Source organism: Convolutriloba macropyga, chromosome 7 (assembly GCF_964194025.1).
Source record: "Convolutriloba macropyga chromosome 7, txConMacr16.3, whole genome shotgun sequence".
NCBI lineage: Eukaryota > Metazoa > Xenacoelomorpha > Acoela > Convolutidae > Convolutriloba > Convolutriloba macropyga.
In genome coordinates this window covers 33,261,073-33,279,499 of record NC_134474.1, presented here as the reverse complement: position 1 = coordinate 33,279,499, position 18,427 = coordinate 33,261,073, and the positions used below count along the sequence as shown (strand labels likewise).

At 36.8% G+C, this 18,427-nt stretch overlaps 1 protein-coding gene across 6 annotated transcripts in view; it reads left to right on the top strand.

Annotated features, from left to right (window-relative positions):
• LOC142342791 (uncharacterized) overlaps positions 1 to 18,427 on the top strand; it is a 68,472-nt gene that overhangs the window by 13,813 nt on the left and 36,232 nt on the right. For 5 of the 6 annotated variants that reach the window (XM_075394363.1, XM_075394361.1, XM_075394366.1 and 2 more), the window contains exons 3-7: positions 3,208 to 3,244; positions 4,157 to 6,969; positions 8,765 to 8,929; positions 14,136 to 14,246; positions 15,376 to 15,408. In XM_075394363.1, coding sequence (XP_075250478.1) covers positions 3,208 to 3,244; positions 4,157 to 6,969; positions 8,765 to 8,929; positions 14,136 to 14,246; positions 15,376 to 15,408 — 3,159 coding nt within the window. The remainder of the gene's footprint in view (positions 1 to 3,207; positions 3,245 to 4,156; positions 6,970 to 8,764; positions 8,930 to 14,135; positions 14,247 to 15,375; positions 15,409 to 18,427) is intronic. The other variant, XM_075394362.1, reaches the window with a different exon arrangement.

The following is an 18,427-nucleotide window of genomic DNA, read 5'->3' as shown; positions in this document are numbered from 1 at the left end:
GTGAAAAATTGGGTCCGAGAATGTACAGTTAATGTGGAAAATCTTTGTATCTGGTAAAAAGACGAGGCCAGCTATTATGTTTGCAGTTAAATGTTCATTCAACCACATGACTGCGATCACAAATCGATACCGGTACTCACAAAACCAGAAGCTAATTTATATACAATATTTGAAGGGGTTGGAGTTCTTTTTGATAAACTTGCTAATTGTGATACATTGTAGTAACGTGACGCATAAGCGGTTGTTCAGAAGACGCTTTGCTTTGATTTGCTCTATCTCAGACAAAACAAAATTACAGGGCCATGGCGGTGTCGGTTTATGAGGCACTATACTTGAAACAACTAAAGAATTTACATTCAACGTCATCACACAACTGGCGACGACGAACAAAGTTGTATCATTTTCGTCTGAAGCCGTTTTTTCGTGAGCGGAACAGACATATCGACCCAAAAAATTACCTTTTTGCCGTTTTTGGCAAATCGGAAGATGGACATTGAAGATTGACATTGCAGATGATGGATATTCGAGCATGACAAAAGATGAAGAAAATTTTCTGTCATTACTTTTCCGTCGACAAGACGACAGCGGAGAACTTTACAAAATTATTACCCGTCTTTAAAGTGTATGCGTTTTGAGTTGTTTGAGGGGAGCAGCCGCTTTGCAGTCAACTCATTTCTTAGTGGGGTGGTTAGAATTCCCGTTAGAAATTAACTCTAAGCTTTATAAGTTGTAATTATTGGCAAACCAAGATAATGTCAGGCGCGGTTAATTCAAGGCAACAACGTTATATAAATTAATCGAATAAATTGCGCTGAGAAAATCAGTTTTTGTCATGCGTTTTGTTTTAGACAAATTTTCATTGTAGTAAGTTGTCTGATGTTGAGCTTTGCCAACCTCGTCGGTATGTTCGTGTATGGTCAGAATACGTCCGGACTACTAGCAATCTAGCTTTAATTCTAAGATTTTTGCTTGAGCTCAATATATTTGATCAGTCAAAGACCTCCTAAAGTATCTCATTGTGCTTTTTAATAGATTGCTCATTTTTAGACAATAAGTTAGTGCAATTTTTGAACTTTTTTGAGCTCACAATTCCAAATTATCATCTAAATCTTAACCAGATCTCTTTTGCAAATCTGTAAATTCTGCTGTTGATATCATGAAGCTAATCTCCATGTTTTGAGACGTTCTTTTCTTCTAGTTTGGCTCAACCTACCAATATCCTTATCCGTTGTATGCCCAGGTTGAGGTCCACAACTAAATTTGCTTGTGATCAGACTTTCCAGACCAAAATTATCTCCGATCAGACTTTCCAGACCGAAATTATCTCTGATCAGACTTTCCAGAACGAAATTATCTCTGATCAGACCTTCCAGACTGAATGAGTTCTGATCGGACTTTCCAGACCGAAGGAGTTCTGATCAGACCATCTCCAGACCATGGTCCAGACTCAAATTCAGACCAATGCTCAGACCTTAATCAGACTATGATCACACCCAATTTCAGACCCAAGTAGCCTCTGATCAGACTCAGTCGAGACCATCTCCCCAGCTGACCACTCTGATCAAAAACACTCAAAATCGCCATCGTCAGCCCTCGCGTCCTTTAACCACAACACTTAAATTATCCACTCTCCTCCCCCTATCGAGTTGAACTCCTCTCTCATCAGCCTTCTTCTCAACACTAACCCCATCGCTTGACCCCCACCCACAACACACACACTCTCTCTCTCTCACACACACACACAGACAGAAAGCGACCGACAATTGCGCTCGAAGTCGCCTCTGATCATCTGATCAGACCCACGTGCGCTCGAAAAGATAATGATCAGACCCAATTGCGCTCGAAGTCGCCTCTGATCAGACCCAAGTGCGCTCGAAGAGGTTATGATCAGACCCAATTGCGCTCGAAATTGCCTATGATCAGACCCAATTGCGCTCGAAATTGCCTCTGATCAGACCCAAGTGCGTTCGAAATGGTCTGATCAGAGACAGATTTTACTTATGAAAAAATCTTCTAATTTTGCTATAATATATTCATTTCAAAAAAACTTATGTTTGCAGTATTTAATTCATCTAAAGAAAAATCAATTATAAAAGTATTGCTAAAGAAAACGAAACCCAACTGTTGGGAACAAATTTTATATAGTGTACCTTTTAGTGTATATTTCTGACTCAATGGATGAGTTTAGACAGCTTTCCATAAGAAACATCGTGGTCTCCAGTTGATCAAAGTTTCTTCTGAAGGGGACCTTCCTCTGTTATCGGCTGGACTCCTGTTTTCTGATCAGAGCTATCGGACTTTAGATGAGTCTCTGATCAGAACGCTGCTTTATGGCTGCCTCCTGGCAGAGCCAACATTTCATTTAAAAAATTTAAAAAATGAAAAAAAAATGCGCTCGAAATGGTCCCTGATCAGACCCAATTGCGTTCAAAAGCATTTCTGATCAGACTCAAGTGCGCTCAATGAGGTTATGATCAGACCCAATTGCGCTCGAAGTCGCCTCTGATCAGACAAAAGTGCGCTCGAAGAGGTTATGATCAGACCCAATTGCGCTCGAAGTCGCCTCTGATCAGACAAAAGTGCGCTCGAAGAGGTTATGATCAGACCCAAGTGCACTCTAATCCGTCTATGATCAGACTTTTCAGACCAAAATGACCTCTGATCAGACCATCTCCAGACCATGGTCCAGAGCGTAGTGCGCTCGAAATTCCGAAAAGACCCTGTAATTTTGTTCTGGGAACACACGGGTGTGCGCTCGACTGGGTCTGATCATAACTCAAATTGGGTCTGGACCTCAACCTGGGTGGGTATCAAAAATTAAAATAGCTAAAGATGCGGAAGAGCTTGTTCAAACACCTGTCATTACCCTTTGTGTCCTTTTATTCTCTTTGATTGTTAAGAACCAAACCAAAACCACGAGTTTTTAAATCGTTTAGTGTTACTTCATCTGCTTCATTTACTTGCCAAAATAACGAACGTAGCGAGCGTGGCCATAAAAGTAAATGAATTATCTTTATAACAGCTTAAACGGATCATAACAAGAAGCTGCAAGAAATCTAGGTTATCAAGCTGTTGGTAAGGCATCCATCAAAAGTTAGGTCAAGAGATTCAAGATCTTGTAAGACCTTGCAGTGTAACAACTTTTGTTTCTCTGGGTGCCTATTTGATTGAATGTCTTATCTTGCGCCTCACTGGAATTTTGTTTAGGTCTCAGCGACACTCTGCAAATTGGAGACTGTGACTTGTAAGTTGAGAAATTGTTAGTTTTTATTGATAGTCTAATCTGAAATAATGGGAATTGGGCCCATTCTGTTTACTTGTTTTGGTCACTTTCATGAAGCTAATAAATGCTTTGGAGTCCCTATCTAAGTAGAAATTGCTGGCCATATCAAAATTTAAACATTATATCATCCAAGGTTACATGACAATTTTACCCAATTCCATTCTACCCACATGCCATTTTACCCAAGCTGCAATTTCACCCATTGTAATTTACCCATTGCAATTTTTCCAAGGCCAACTTACCCATTTTTTGATATTTTTGTCCAATTATCTGATGTTCAGGTGTGATAATTTCATATCAAGTCACACGGGCCATTTAATTATACAGTCGGCTAAACAGTTGTTCTGGTAATTTTCACAAAAGGGTAAATCAAAATTGGCATTGTGTAAAATGGCGCGTTGAGTATGATAGCGTTGGGTAAAATGGAACATTTTGATTATAACCCCTACTCTTGCATAGTTTTACCCCCCCCCCCCCCCATAAGCCCCTGCACTTGCATCGAATTATCCCCGATAACCCCATAAAAATGTAAGAGTTTTAAGAGGAATTTGCTAAAAATTTTCCCGATTACCCCCTAATCTTACATCTTTTCGGCTTGTCCCCCCCCCCCCCCCGTACGTAATGCTCCCCCATTTACAGTTTAGCTGTCACTGCCTAGTAAAACATCACGTAAAAAATATGGGCGTCTGAGAGGTGCAAAGAATACGCACCCATTAAGCTGGGGGGGGGGGGGCACAAACGGAAAAGTTTTCCTTTTTTGGGGTAAAAGTTCAAAACGGGCAGCAAAATATTTGTGAAGTTTCTCATGGAATACAAAAACACAAAATTCATTTTAAATTTGATTTTAAAATTTTTTTTAATTTTCTTTTCTAGGACAAATGCATTCTGTACAATCGAATGCATATCCTCCGAGACTGGTGATTCATGCATATTTCCGTTTACCCTCAATGGATATACTTTTCATGGATGTATAGAAGGCCAGGCTGTTGACTCAGAAGCATACACAAGTTCAGATTACGTTTGTCCTTTACAATACAATGAATCGAGTAATGAATATTTTGATTTTAAAATGTGTGGTGGAATTGGTGGATCCTGCTCTGCTGACCCAGTTCCTGCTTGCTTCTATAATCCCTGTCGGAATGCAGCAGTATGTCAAAATACGAATGAGAACTCTTTCGGATACACATGTGACTGTGGTACATCCACTGGGTTCATTGGTCAAAATTGCTCGGCAGTGGATCCCTGCAATTCAGATCCCTGCAACGGAGGAGTTTGTTCAGTTACTGGGAGTGATTCAGGTGGCTTTGGTTTTGAGTGTAACTGCTCTGCTGTTCCTGACTTCTTAGGAGACACATGTTCTGTTTCAAATCCTTGCGGTCCGTCTAATGATCCATGTAATGGAGGGTTATGCACAATCACCGGTGATCCCAGTAATGGCTTTGGTTCTCAATGCAACTGCTCAACAGTTCCTACTTTTCTTGGCGATACATGTTCTTTAAACAACCCGTGTGTTCCTGATCCCTGCCATGGGGGTGTTTGTGAACTAACTGGAGATCAAATTATTGGATTCAGTTTTATATGTAATTGCAGTAGCGTACAGGGGTTCCTAGGAAGACATTGCAACTTAACTGATCCATGTTCAAATCCTGAGAACCCTTGCAACTCGAACCCTTGTACTGTTATAGTCTCCAACGAGTCACTCGAACCCAATTGTAGTTGTCCGGAAGAAGGCATTATAGGCGATTTTTGCCACCCTGACCCTTGTTTCCCTAATACTTGTAACGGAGGAGCTTGTTCAGTTACCAAATATGAGGGGAGTGAATTTGGTTTTGCATGTAACTGCTCCAATCTTCCAGAATTTATTGGAGACACATGCTCAAATGAAAACCCTTGTAGACCTTCAAGTAATCCATGCAATGGCGGAATTTGCACTGTCACCGGTGATTCTCAGGCTGGGTTTGGTTTTTGGTGTGACTGTTCTCCAATACCACAATTTATTGGGGACACGTGCTCAGTGGAAAACCCGTGCTCACCTGATCCTTGCGATAATGGAGGAATTTGTGAAATTACTGGTGACCAGCAAATTGGATTCAATTTTTTATGTAACTGCAGCAGCGTAAATGGATTCCTAGGAAGACATTGCAACATATCTGATCCGTGCACAAACCCCCAAAATCCTTGCAACTCGAACCCGTGCGTTGTGATCGAATTAAATGATGTATTTGAAGCAAGTTGCAGCTGTCCCCAGAACGGAACGGTTGGAGAATTCTGTGATCCAGACCCCTGCTTCCCAAATACATGTAATGGGGGTGAGTGTACAGTGACAGTCGACCAGGTCAACGGATTCGATTTTGAATGCAACTGTTCATTGATACCGGACCAACTTGGCGAAACATGCTCTTTAGACAACCCATGTCTACCTGATCCCTGTAATGGGGGTGTTTGTGATCTAACTGGCGATCAGCATATTGGATTCGACTTTTTATGCAATTGCAGTAGCGTACATGGGTTCCTAGGAAATTATTGCAACATAACTGATCCATGTACAAACCCTGCAAAACCTTGCAACTCAAATCCGTGCACTGCGATAGTCTCAAACGAGTCATTCGAACCCAATTGTAGTTGTCCGGAAGAAGGAACTATAGGCGAGTTTTGCTACCCTGATCCCTGTTACCCTAATACTTGTAACGGTGGCCAGTGCGCGGTCACAGGAGACAAACTCAATGGCTTTGACTTCGATTGCAACTGCTCAGCAGTGCCATATTTTCTTGGGGAAACATGCTCCCTGGAAAACCCCTGCCTACCTGATCCCTGCAGTGGAGGAATTTGTCAAATACTTGGAGACCAAGAGTTTGGCTTTGATTTTTCTTGCAACTGCAGCAGTGTAGAGGGATTTCTCGGAAGACATTGCAACATAACTGATCCATGCACAAACCCTCAAAACCCATGTAACTCAAACTACTGCTCAGTGGTTACAGAAAACGGATTTTTTGAGGCCAGTTGCAGTTGTCCGGAAGAGGGAACCATTGGTGAATTTTGTGACGCTGACCCTTGTTTCCCGGATACGTGCAATGGAGGCGAGTGTACTGTGACGGGAAGTAAACAAGATGGGTTCGGATTTCAATGCAATTGTTCGCTCTTGTCTGACTCTGTCGGTGACAGATGTGAATACGATGACCCTTGCACACCCAGTCCTTGTTTAACTGGAAGTTGTTCAATTGAGCGTGCTCAGAATGGGAGTTATGAGTTCATATGTCTGTGTCCTCTTGGAACACTCCAACCCGTGTGCGCTGATGACCCTTGCGATCCGGATCCCTGCAGTACTGGTAACTGTTCAGCTGAGATAGATCAAAATGGAATTTTACAGTCTGTCTGCGAATGCCCTTTTGGAACTTTCCAGCCTGTCTGCAATGATGATCCCTGTATTCCGAATCCATGTGGTTCGGGAACATGTAGCAGCTTTTTAATTAATGAACAGTATCAGTTAGACTGTCTCTGCCCGAATACTGCGACTGTTGGCAGACTTTGCCAAGATGACCCCTGCCTTCCAAACCCATGTCATTTGGGATCATGCAACAGTTTTCCAACAGGAGACGGGTTGTACGAGAGCAGCTGCTCCTGTCCTGACAATTCAGCTGGCGATTTTTGTGAAATTGATCCTTGTGCAACAACCTTCTGCAGCAGTGGTAAAAAATTGTTATGCGTACAAATTTTGAAATGGTTGATAATGCGCTAGAGGTTGCTCATTTTTTGTTTCGGAAGTTTGTGCTCAGAATCTGAATAAAAATTTGGTGAGGTAGAAAATTTTTATTTTGTTTGCATAGTGTAGAAAGTACCAACGTAAACTTAAGTTTTATGTCATTGACAAAATATTGTAAAAAGAAACATAATTTCTTGCATACTTCAATAAAAATGAATAAAAGATAATTGCCATAGTAGTGAGGGGGCTTGGTAATTAATGTGAGTTCGCACAAAACGTTCCTACCTCGCTCATTTTTTTACTTAACTATCTAAAAAATCCACAAATAGTGTAGAAATTAGAGATACACACAAATAGATTTTTGCCTAAGAAGAATTGCTACAAGCCCAAACTACTAAAAGATTTATATAAAGGCCTGCCACATTGGAGAGCTCATGATACCTGTGATTAATAAGGCTGCGAGACAATATAAACGACAGAATGAAAAAGAAAGTGCAAAAACTCAATAATTTTAAAAGCACATAGTAGCAAAATCGAAATGCCACAAGATAAAAACTTAAGCAAATAGTTTACTTCTCCTCAAACATGAAGCAGATAGGACGTGCTCATAAAGGTACTAGAAAACCAGTTGACAGAGGAAAAATGGGGAGATGTTCAAAATACAATAAAATTTTAAAACAAAATACATTCAAAAGTGAAAAAGATCAGATTTTGAAAAAATTTTAATTACAGATTTACTTATAAGTCCTCATGGAGCGCCTTGCTTGGGCGAATCTAAGCCATAGCGCAGATGTACAAAACAACAACAGAAACAAAAAATACAGAACAAATTACAAAACTATCTACGAAAACACGAAGTATTGGAGCCATCAAAGTCATTAGATGTTATCTTTTTACTATTTGTTGATGTTTCAGTTTCTGTTTAAATAAGCACAAATAAAACTAAAATGGAAAAAATTTTTGTGCAGTTGTTTCGCATCTGAAAATCAGTGGCACTTATTACTAACGCGAATACCTTAAAGGACAACAAAAATAATTACAAAAACTTACCACTCAGAAAAAAATAAAACCCATAGTGTCCAAGATAAAAAAAACATCGCTGCAACGATTTTCTCTAATGAACATATCGATTGGACAAAATTGATTGAACAAAAACTCCCATTTGAGCATATAGTTCCCCCCCCAAAAAAAAAAGTGGGGTCCGAACAATTATCGTATGAAATCGGAATAATCGGAAATTCGGTACTGAAATTTATGAAGTTTTTAAATTCTATATTTAAAAACTTTACATAATTTCAGAATTATATATTCATATGGGTTTTTTTGTTCTATTGTCAACCAGGGCCTAGAAGCTAATAAATTTTTTCAATTGATATCACTTTGTTTGAAAAAAAAAATGAATTTTTTGTCTTACGAATAAGCTGATAAATGTTCTAATCTTTTTTCGAAGACTTGCTCAATTGTTGTAATTTTTTTGCAAGCTCCGTAATAATTAGATCGAATAACTTAATCTTCAGGATTTAACCCAAAATAAGAAAGTTCCACGCGTATTTGATAATAAATTCAAATTTTCAAAGAGAAATGTATTCGGAATTGGAGTCGGAACAAAAACACAGATTTGATTATTTGGTTTGGTTGCATAACTCTTGAATTCTACATTTCCTCTAAAGAGAGCAGTTATGTTTCTTATATTTTTCTTAAAAACAACTTATAAGTGATTTTTTGTTTCATATTTTACAAGATTTGATTGCTCACCAGTTTAGGCGGGGGATATTGTTTAGGCTCCTATGGTACTCCTGTTTCACCATATTTCGAGTTCATTTCAAGCTCTGTCTGCAATATCTCGTGGACTTCATCAGAAGATTTCATCAACGTGTCATCCTATGACTACTATGTAATGCTACTCAACAATTCGATCATTTACGAAGTTCCAGCAATCAAATCAGGTAAGTCAAACCAATCCTTGGACAGCATTCAGTCTACCCTAATATGCGTTCATTTATTAAGCTCACACGAGGCCGTTTCATATTTTATAGTTATAAAATTTATTACATTTTTTCTTTGTTATCTTTTCAAAAAAGCCAGTGTGTACAAATAGCTTTTCAGGAGCTGTATAAGAACTCAAATTTTATGAGCCCTCGACAATCGACCTCGCTTATGAAAATAAGTTCAACTACGAAGTTCCATGCAAATAGTTTCACAATTGTAAAGAGATCATCGTCAGGAATTCTCAGGTCTAGCCAAAAGCTATTGACTAGAATGTTGAAAATCTGGTAAAACCTTGAAGAGAATCTGCGGGGTTTCAAAGACCTTCAAAACGATGCTGTCGAAGTCCACGTTTTCTGATACCACCTCATGGAGACAGGAACGGGGCTTCATAACATGACGGTGAATAAATATATGTAAGACGAGTTGAAACAGTTTATCAGGTATTGTTGTTTTTGCGAGTAATTTAGTGCGTTTTCACCTCGAAGAGCCCGTAATAAATGTTGCGGTATTGCAATTATAGTACAAACATATCTCCAGGAGCACACGACAATCAACTTGAAAACATTTAACCGTTTTCAAAAAATTAACTCAAAAAAATTGCCCTCACGCCAGAAAAACAGCAAAAACTTGATACCCAATGCGAGAAAAAATCTTAAAAATATGTAAGATAAGCTGTGAAAAGTTATTTTTTTTTCACCGCAAATTACCGCGTACCGAAAAATTTTTTTCACTGCGTACACAGTTGTGCAGTGAAATGCGGTGAATGCGGTGCAATTATGTAAGTTCACCGCTAGAGTAAGCGGTGAACTTACAAAAATTCAACACAATTCACCGCTAAAATGTGTAATTTCACCGCTAAACAAAAATGTACGCATTACTTGATATGCGTTTCCGCCAAGTTACAATATACAACTGTCATTGCGTTCATTTCCAATTTTTTTTTGCTCAAGGTAATTTCATACTTATCGAAAAAAATTTGACCCTCATACTCGAAATAACTAATCATTATTGTACCAATTACCGAGTAAGTATTCTCGAAAATAAAATTAGATCAGTTTATCGGATGACATAATTAGCGACACATTAAAAGTTCCTGATAAAGGGAGTTAAAAGGCACGCATTAAAAGCATTTGATGAGCATTTGAAAATAATTTGAAAATGACGGAAGCCTATACGAACCAGCAAAAAAGTTTTAAAATGGCTAGAAAAATCTCAACATCACTCATTTGTATCAGGAAAAGTTGTATAAAGAAAAAAATCATACAATCAATTTCAAAGCTCTCAGATCAGTTACAAAAATTCGACTCTCAATTTTGGTACTTTTATCAACTTTTTCGTCAGCCGGGGTTGACTTGAAACAATTGATTTGATTCTACTCTCTATGTTTAAGATTATAAAATTACGTTTTAAAACTTGAGAAACAAAAGAGGCGATCAGTAAATACCGAATCTTAAATGTGCGGTATCCCCAAAAGATCCAAATTTATGAATGTTATAAAGACGTTCCATGAAGTTTTCTTTTTGCTTAAATTTTAATTTTTTAGTTGCAAGAGCTAAATTATTATTTTTTTTAAACTGACAGTTATTTGTGTTGAGAATAGGAGAAAAGAAAACAAGATAGGAGAAATGTTTTTCAAGCTATCCTTAAGCTAGTTATATTCAAATAGTGATCAACAAGCTATTAGCGAAAGTTTAATAAAAAGTTGTTCGAATTGCAATTCAATTTTCAGTTAGTGTGATTGATGTTTTTATGGCCTATTGGGGCAGTGCTTGGTCGTTCAATCTGTGAATAATTAGCCAGCTTCAATTTTCTTAATCAATTTCGTTTGAATCTAAAATTTTGCCAGTCCTGTTCAAAGTTTTTTATGTCAGCTGATGTCTTCAATTCATCACCTGCATACATTATAATCATTTAATTACTGTCAATGAAATAAAATTTGGGTTTTGAATTGTTTTGTGTTTGTTTTATCAGTTTTTTTCAGCTGCATAGAAATGAAACTGTGCGCTCAGTTAAGTCAAATAATAATAGTAATGACAAAATCCAATTTCAACTTATTTTATATGCGTCTTTTAACATTTACCGATTTACCGCAATTTTTCGAAATTAGCACAATCTTTAGATGCCATCTCTAGTTGTTAGGAAATAAAACAACGACGAAGAAATTGTTTTATAGTTCTGGCAGGTTTACTGACCTGCAAGTAGCAGTTGGCAGTTGAAATAGCAACAAGGAGGCTCCGTAATGTGCATTTGCACATAATATTTTGACCCATCTAATCTACAGTTTTGGCTTAAGGGTGTAACAAATGAAGAGATTAGACTCAAATACAAGAAGACGTTTGAGTAAAAAAATTATTTCAAAAGAAAATTACTAAATGAGATAAATATTGCGAAGCCGCAATAGAGAGCTCATGATACCTGCCATTAATCAGACTAAGAGACAATACAAATGACAAAACAAACAAAAACTCTCTCTGGCAGAATCTCTCTACTTTTAAAAGAACGTAGTAACAAAACCTTAATATCATCAGATAAAACCTAAACTACGCAACTTCACCTGTCCTCAGTTTCGAAGCGTATGGGTCTGGTTTATTATGGGAATAGATTGCCAGTCGACAAAGAAGGAACATATTTCAAAAATCCATAGAATTTTTCAAGACCAAATATTTTTAAAAGTAAAAAACCATAACCAATTAAATGAAAATTCCTGAAAACTTCATTTGTTACTCCTCGAAGAATACAACTTTTGCATGAACAAGCCAAAGAAACGGACTGAAAAAAAACTACAGATGTAGAAAAACAGAAATGTTTACAAACAAAATACAAAAACACAAAATATTGATGCCAAAATTTTAATAAGAAAGCGTAGTGACCCTTATATATAGCATCGGCTGTATCGCAAAAACAACTGAGAAGTTGATTTTTAAATCAAAGGAAGAGGAATTGGACTTCTCATTGATGACACTCAGTTTCAGGCTGACAAAAAGAAAAACAAAAAAAATAGAACCTGAAAAAAACTAAAAAGTTTGAAATCAAATAAAATCATCAAAACCATCAGCTATCAACTTACCACATTGAATATATTCCATAGCTTCATTAAAAACAAGACATTCAAATCAATCATCAATCAAAAAATATCCAGTACTACATAAAAGATGACAATTACACGGTAAAGCAAGAAGTCAAAAAAATGCAAGAAGGGTGTCGAAGTCATTAAGAAATGAGACGTTCAGAGCAAAAAATTTTGGGATAGTTTAAAATGATTTTTACCAACACTGAGATTTCTTACTATTTTGATAATGTGGATTGAATTAAATCAACAGAACCGAAATGATCTAGAAAAATTACTAAATTTCGAGCTTTCAAACAAAGAGTTATAAAAAGCAAGCTTTAAACAAGTTTTTTTAACCTGGAAACCAACAATTGGAATCCAAGGAGACAAATCATTCATCAGAATATAACTACAAAAGAGACAAACACAGGAAATAAACAAAATTGAATAGAAAGGAGCCAGAACAAAGAGTTGAAGCCTTTAAAACCAGGTGCCCTTCTGTGACAACATTCGTTGTGTTCATCAAAAAGTGTTTTCAGTGGCAATTTAAAGTTTCAATATTCTTATAAGGTGACAAGAATTCCAAAATAGAACCACGATTAGGGAAAAAATATTCAAGAATCACAAAATCTATTAAAAACTTGTAGCTTCAAAGTCAACAAACCAGTAGTTAGAAGGCGAAACCACTAACAAATTTACTATTTTTTGTTATCAAGCGTAATGAACAAGTTATTAATAGGGGAGATCTGCAAGTTCGCAGAATCAGGTTTGAAAACGTTCAACGTTCAATTTTTTCGAAGAAGTATTCTCTGGAACCATCAGTCACACTTTCAAAGCATTAGGTAGTTTGAATTAATTCTCAATGTTAGGCCGTTTGCTTTTTCAATAGACGAAGTTAAGACATAGGACTCGAAAAAGGCTCCAAATGCAGGTAAAACAAAAAACTTCTGCAAAACTTACTAAAACACATCCTTGAAGCCATAAAAACCATGAGCAATGGTTCCCTGGAAACAAGTAATTGTTCATTGGGCCCCACTTGGTCGTAAATAGGTTCTTCTTTAATAGAAGCTTGATATGAAAAGGAACTCCGTCTAAAAGACACTAGAAAAACCTAAAAATTGTGAAAACGAACTGGGAAAATGTTTTTTTTGTCGCTGAAAACTAGCGTTTTTTATCACTGCTCCCTCTCCAGGAACAAAAAATTATTGTTCATTGTGTCGAAAAAATTTTGAGTAAAATTTTTGGTACAGAAAAAAACTAAAATTGCGCCCAAATTTTTAACCACTATAAGTCCTCAAAAAACATTCAGATAAATCTTTTTATTTTCCAATTCTACGCTTGAAGAGCTTTCTAATGATATCATTCACAATTCTCTAAGATGAATATATCGGTCGAACAAAACTGACCCAGCGAAAAACGAAAAAAGCATTTGAGAATACAGCCCCAACCCCTTAAATCAAATAATTGTCAATTTTCTTCTGAGCAAACACTGTAGTCATAGGTTTGTTAATTTCTCCTCTTTACGTTCTGCGGAAAACTGGTCTTATAGTAATAACCAAATCTAAATTTTGCAATGAGACGAATCTCTCCTGATTGTTACTTGCTTGAAATAAGAAACTCGACAAATTTTTTCACATAAAAGTTTGGTCTAAATGAATATTTGTTTAACTTAACAACGAGAACTTGATTTAATAATCTATGAGAGAAAATTTTGCTGAGTGCGTAAAAACAGTAGGCTTGAGTCATGGAAAAATGGATAAAAATTAACTAGGTTGCATGCTAAAGGAATTAAAGCAAAGTTTCAAACCCTTCTTCAAGTCCTTCAAAGTTTTCGTACGGTCGAGGCCTCTTTTAGTATCCAAAGTTCAAGTTATAACCATTGAAATTTCACCCAAAATCGACTTAAAGTAAGAAATTTATTATCTCTTTGCTTTTGATTAAAAAAGTAGAGAAATCGAAATTTTTCAAAACTATACCATTAACTGGACATATTCTTACAAATTTGATTTTGCTATTTCAGTATAAGACCTTTACCAGCTGAAAAAAAGGACATTGATTTAATCTTATTTTTTATTATAAACTGTTTTCTTGTTTTGAGACAACTTTCACTCCAGGTTTATCAGCTTTGATCACTTCATTGGATGAGTGTCAGTCTTATGTGGTCACAATTCAGCCAATGAGAGGGGAAGAAGTTGGCAAAGCTGCAGAATTCTTCATACAAAATTGTAAGTATTAGAAAATTTAAATAGTTCGTTTTGAGCGTCTTGCTATTTATCTGCCCGGGCCAAGAATATAACCCAAAAACAACGGAGAAAAAGGTGTAAAGAGTGTAAACATTTTTTAAATTACACCCCTAGTTCTCCGCTTAATTAAGGCTTGAATAGTGTTATTATAAGAGTGTACTTTTAAAAAAAGTAAAGTTGCAGGAGGTAGCGTGAATTGATGCCCCAATCTTTCATCTGTCGAACATGTTAATTTCAGTCTGCGCATTAACCATTGCGCCAACTCTTGTGAGAATTATACGCTTCAATTTGGTTATAATGGTAATTGTGGAAGAACTTTTTATCTGTCAATCCTAAAATACACTCTTAGCAAGGAGTGGATAAAATAAAGCTAATATAGATAAAATATGGCTAATTAGATTGGATTAAGGATGAAACCTCGGCCCGGGTCGCAGGTAGTGACATATATGAGGATAAGCTTGTAATTCAAAATAAGACTTGCGAACGTTCGGATCTTTTCTGTTTCGTTATCCAAAGTTGTTATCCAAGTTTCGGATCCCAGACGAACGTGTCACATTTTTCCATATGGATATTCTATCTTAAGACATATGCGCTGTAACTGGTGGTGCATAACGTACTGGGCGTTTATCCAATACACAATCTGAAACGATTCATAATTTCAAACCAGTATTGTTGAAAGACATTCGAATAGCGACAATTGACTAATCTTAAGAATTTAGCTTTAGTGCGTTTTTAAGAATTTAGCTTAGTGCGTCCAGACTTTCGTGCGTTTTTCCTTGTTTCCAGACCATGTAAATTTGAAAGCACGACACCCCCGTCGTGCGTTCATCTGGGTCTGGACATATCGACTTTCCGTCTGGGACCTCAACCTGGGATATTCTCGATGCTATAATTAGTGCTACATAACAACAAATATATTGTAATCAGGTAGCATGAAACGGGGGAGGGCAACCAGAATATAACCAGAAACTCTTTTTCGGGTGATCTAAGTTAACTTCAGAAAGAGACTTTCATGGCTGTTGGCCGAGTTTATCCAACAAAACCTATGATGTTCTATGTTTGCAATCATGAAAAATCTCAACCTGGGACAAAAACGCTCCTTCTTTTTCAGGGGACGAACCCGAAACCGTTCGTCAAAGTTTTGGTGAGTAAAATCATTGTTTAAAACTGATATCAGAGTTAATATTGACCTCAGAAGGAAACAATAGAATCACACATTTTAGCTCCTTCAGTCTGCTACGATGTCATGAATCTATTCATATGAAAAATACATGTTACCAAATTTTTGTGGTATTATGCGTCCTCTGGTTTCTGCATATTTGCAGCGGAACAGTATTGACACAGAGCTGCCTGTTCTCAGTCGCTTTTTTCTCTGATTATTCCTCATATTTCACATAGATGTTCTTTTCATGAGCAGCATTGCTCATTTTTGCGTCTAAAATTGTTCCGTTGTACCATTAATATTGCCACGATTGGTCGCACACTAAGAAAAATTCAGGTAAATTTACTTATGAAAAAACACCTGAATTTAACTGAACAGTTCAGACAGATTTCTCTCAACAAAAACCCTACATTTGTCTCACCTGAACACACCTGAAAAACTGTTAGAGTACACACTCTAGTAAGTAAGTTGTGATCGTAAAATGGAGCTTGAAATGATAGCTCAATATAAGAGAGCATAGTAAGACTCTCGCAGTGTGGACCAGTTGGCTCAGTGGAGAGCAAACGATTGCAATCAATAAAGAGATTGTGGGGTCGCAACCCGCAAAGGTCCCACTTTACTCTCACTATAATGGTGTTGACGTTGAATTAACATAACGAGCAAAACGTTGCTCTAATAGGTTATGGGCTCAGCAAAACTCTCTAGCCAGAAGTTGAAAGTGAGGAGAAATGATGCACAACTTAAAGGGGCGTGTTAGAGTATGCACTCTAGTAAGTAAGTTGTGATCATAAGATGGAGCTTGAAATGATAGCTCAATATAAGAGAGCATAGTAAGACTCTCGCAGTGTGTACCAGTTGGCTCAGTGGAGAGCACACGATTGCAATCAATTAAGAGATTGTGGGGTCGCAACCCGCAAAGGTCCCAAACTTTACTCTCACTATAATGGTGTTGACGTTGAATCAACATAAAGAGCAAAGAGTTGCTCTAATAAAAACCCTTAAAAATTACCTGAAAAATTCAAGTATAACTACCTGAACTTTTACCTGAACATAACTGAAAGACAACTGAAAAAAATAACTGAACAGTTTCGTTATTTGATGGAGTTCAAGTCAATTGACCTAAAAATTCAAGCAAATATACTTGAATTTTTAAGTAAATTTACCCGAACGTTTTTAGTGTGCAGGCTTTGATCAATCTTTGTTAATTTAGAGCTCATATTCACACAAATAGTTTCATGGAGGCAGGGGAATGAACTCCTAATTGATGGCGCCTGACGTAATCAGTGGCTTTATGCTTAAAGATAGAGGGGTTGAATGATAGAGGGGTGAATAAATTGGAGTCAAATGATAAAGAATCATATAAATAGGGGTGAGAAAGTTGGACAGCCTGGGTTTCAGCCTAAATTGAAGCCAATATGAGAGGTAGATACTTACAATTTGATAAGGTTTTTCTGAATTTTACTTTGTATTGCTTTCCAAACTGGTCAACGACAAACAAGGAGGTGCAATGAATAATAGAAAAAGTCTTCATTAATTAAAAAGTTTTATTTTACTGAATTTACTCTGAACTCACCAAAATTCAAATCTTTTTTTAGTAAAATAATCACTTGGTCATGCCTCAGCGGCCCCTGGAACTCGATATAAAACTATTAAACAGAACATAAGATTAAAGCTAGAGGCGACATGATATTATGAGTGTTATTGTATTATACCACTCCAATTCTCCCCCATGACTTCGCAATAGAACTATTAGATCATTCTGTGTAAGAAATTGGGTCATTCCAATTATAGCCCAGAACCTAGTGATCATTGCGTGATAAGTACTCCACCGGGGTGGCTGGAAAATTTCGTGAGGGTGGGGCTATAAAATGAGAGACCCCGAATTGTGTGCGATCAAAAATTTGCAAATTAATCAAAATATGTTCTCAAAGTGATTGATTGCCAGTTTCAGAAAAATTGTTGGCTCGTACGAAAGTGTGTTTATTATGAATTAACAATTTAACAGCGCAGAGAGATTGCATGCAGACCATAGAGCAAACAATGTATTGTAAACAACTGTTCAAAAATGTTGTTTTTGAGAGAAGAAAACCGTTCTTTTATCTATAGCTCCATTCTTTTGTATAACTCTTTTCGTAAGAAAACTATCAAGAATGTAAATAATTACTTCAAGTTTGTGATAAACTTATGCGCTCAATAATGAGAACACTCGCCACAATTTGGACAAAAGTGTTTTTTTTCAGATTATTATTAGATATAACCATTGTCTCAGAAATACGAAAACCATATGAATTGTATATTGTCAACTATGGGCATTTACAGCGTACAATGAATCTTCGGAAACCGAAAATCTCTCAGAATTGAGTGACCAATGCCATTGTGCTTTCGGAAAATTTATGGAAAAACAATATGTTAATTTCCAGTAAAAGTAATCACATAAACAATTAATGCGGAAATAGACCACACAAACTTTAGATCGCCTAGTATTGAATTTAGACGCTTGAAAATATCGTTTTGAAATACTCTAGTGTTTGTAGTCGACTTCATGAAAACCTTTTATACAAAATTTTTTAATAATTTTGTGTTTGAAAGAAGAAAACATTTTTGGGCGACATAATTGTGCCATATTTACTTCATTAAAGTTAATTGGTCAGCTGGTTGATATCAAACAGCGCAAAGCGTACACTTTCTAATCATATACTAAACATATACTAATTGTAATCACTGAAATCTCTTTTTTCTGGGAACGAATTTCGCAGCTCTTATTCAGTCTACTCTTATCTTTGCTGATTCGAAGGACATTATACTTTCACGCGTTTTTGGATTTTATGCTCGGGCAGCTCGGATTGAAGAGAATGCTCGCAGTAATAGCTAACACTTCAAAAAACAGCCGAATCATTTATATTACTGATTGTTGTTCATTTTATATCATATTTTACTATAAGCAGAGATTTAAAGAATGCCACCGGCAAATCAATCCGATGGCGTTCTCGGGGTCATTTAT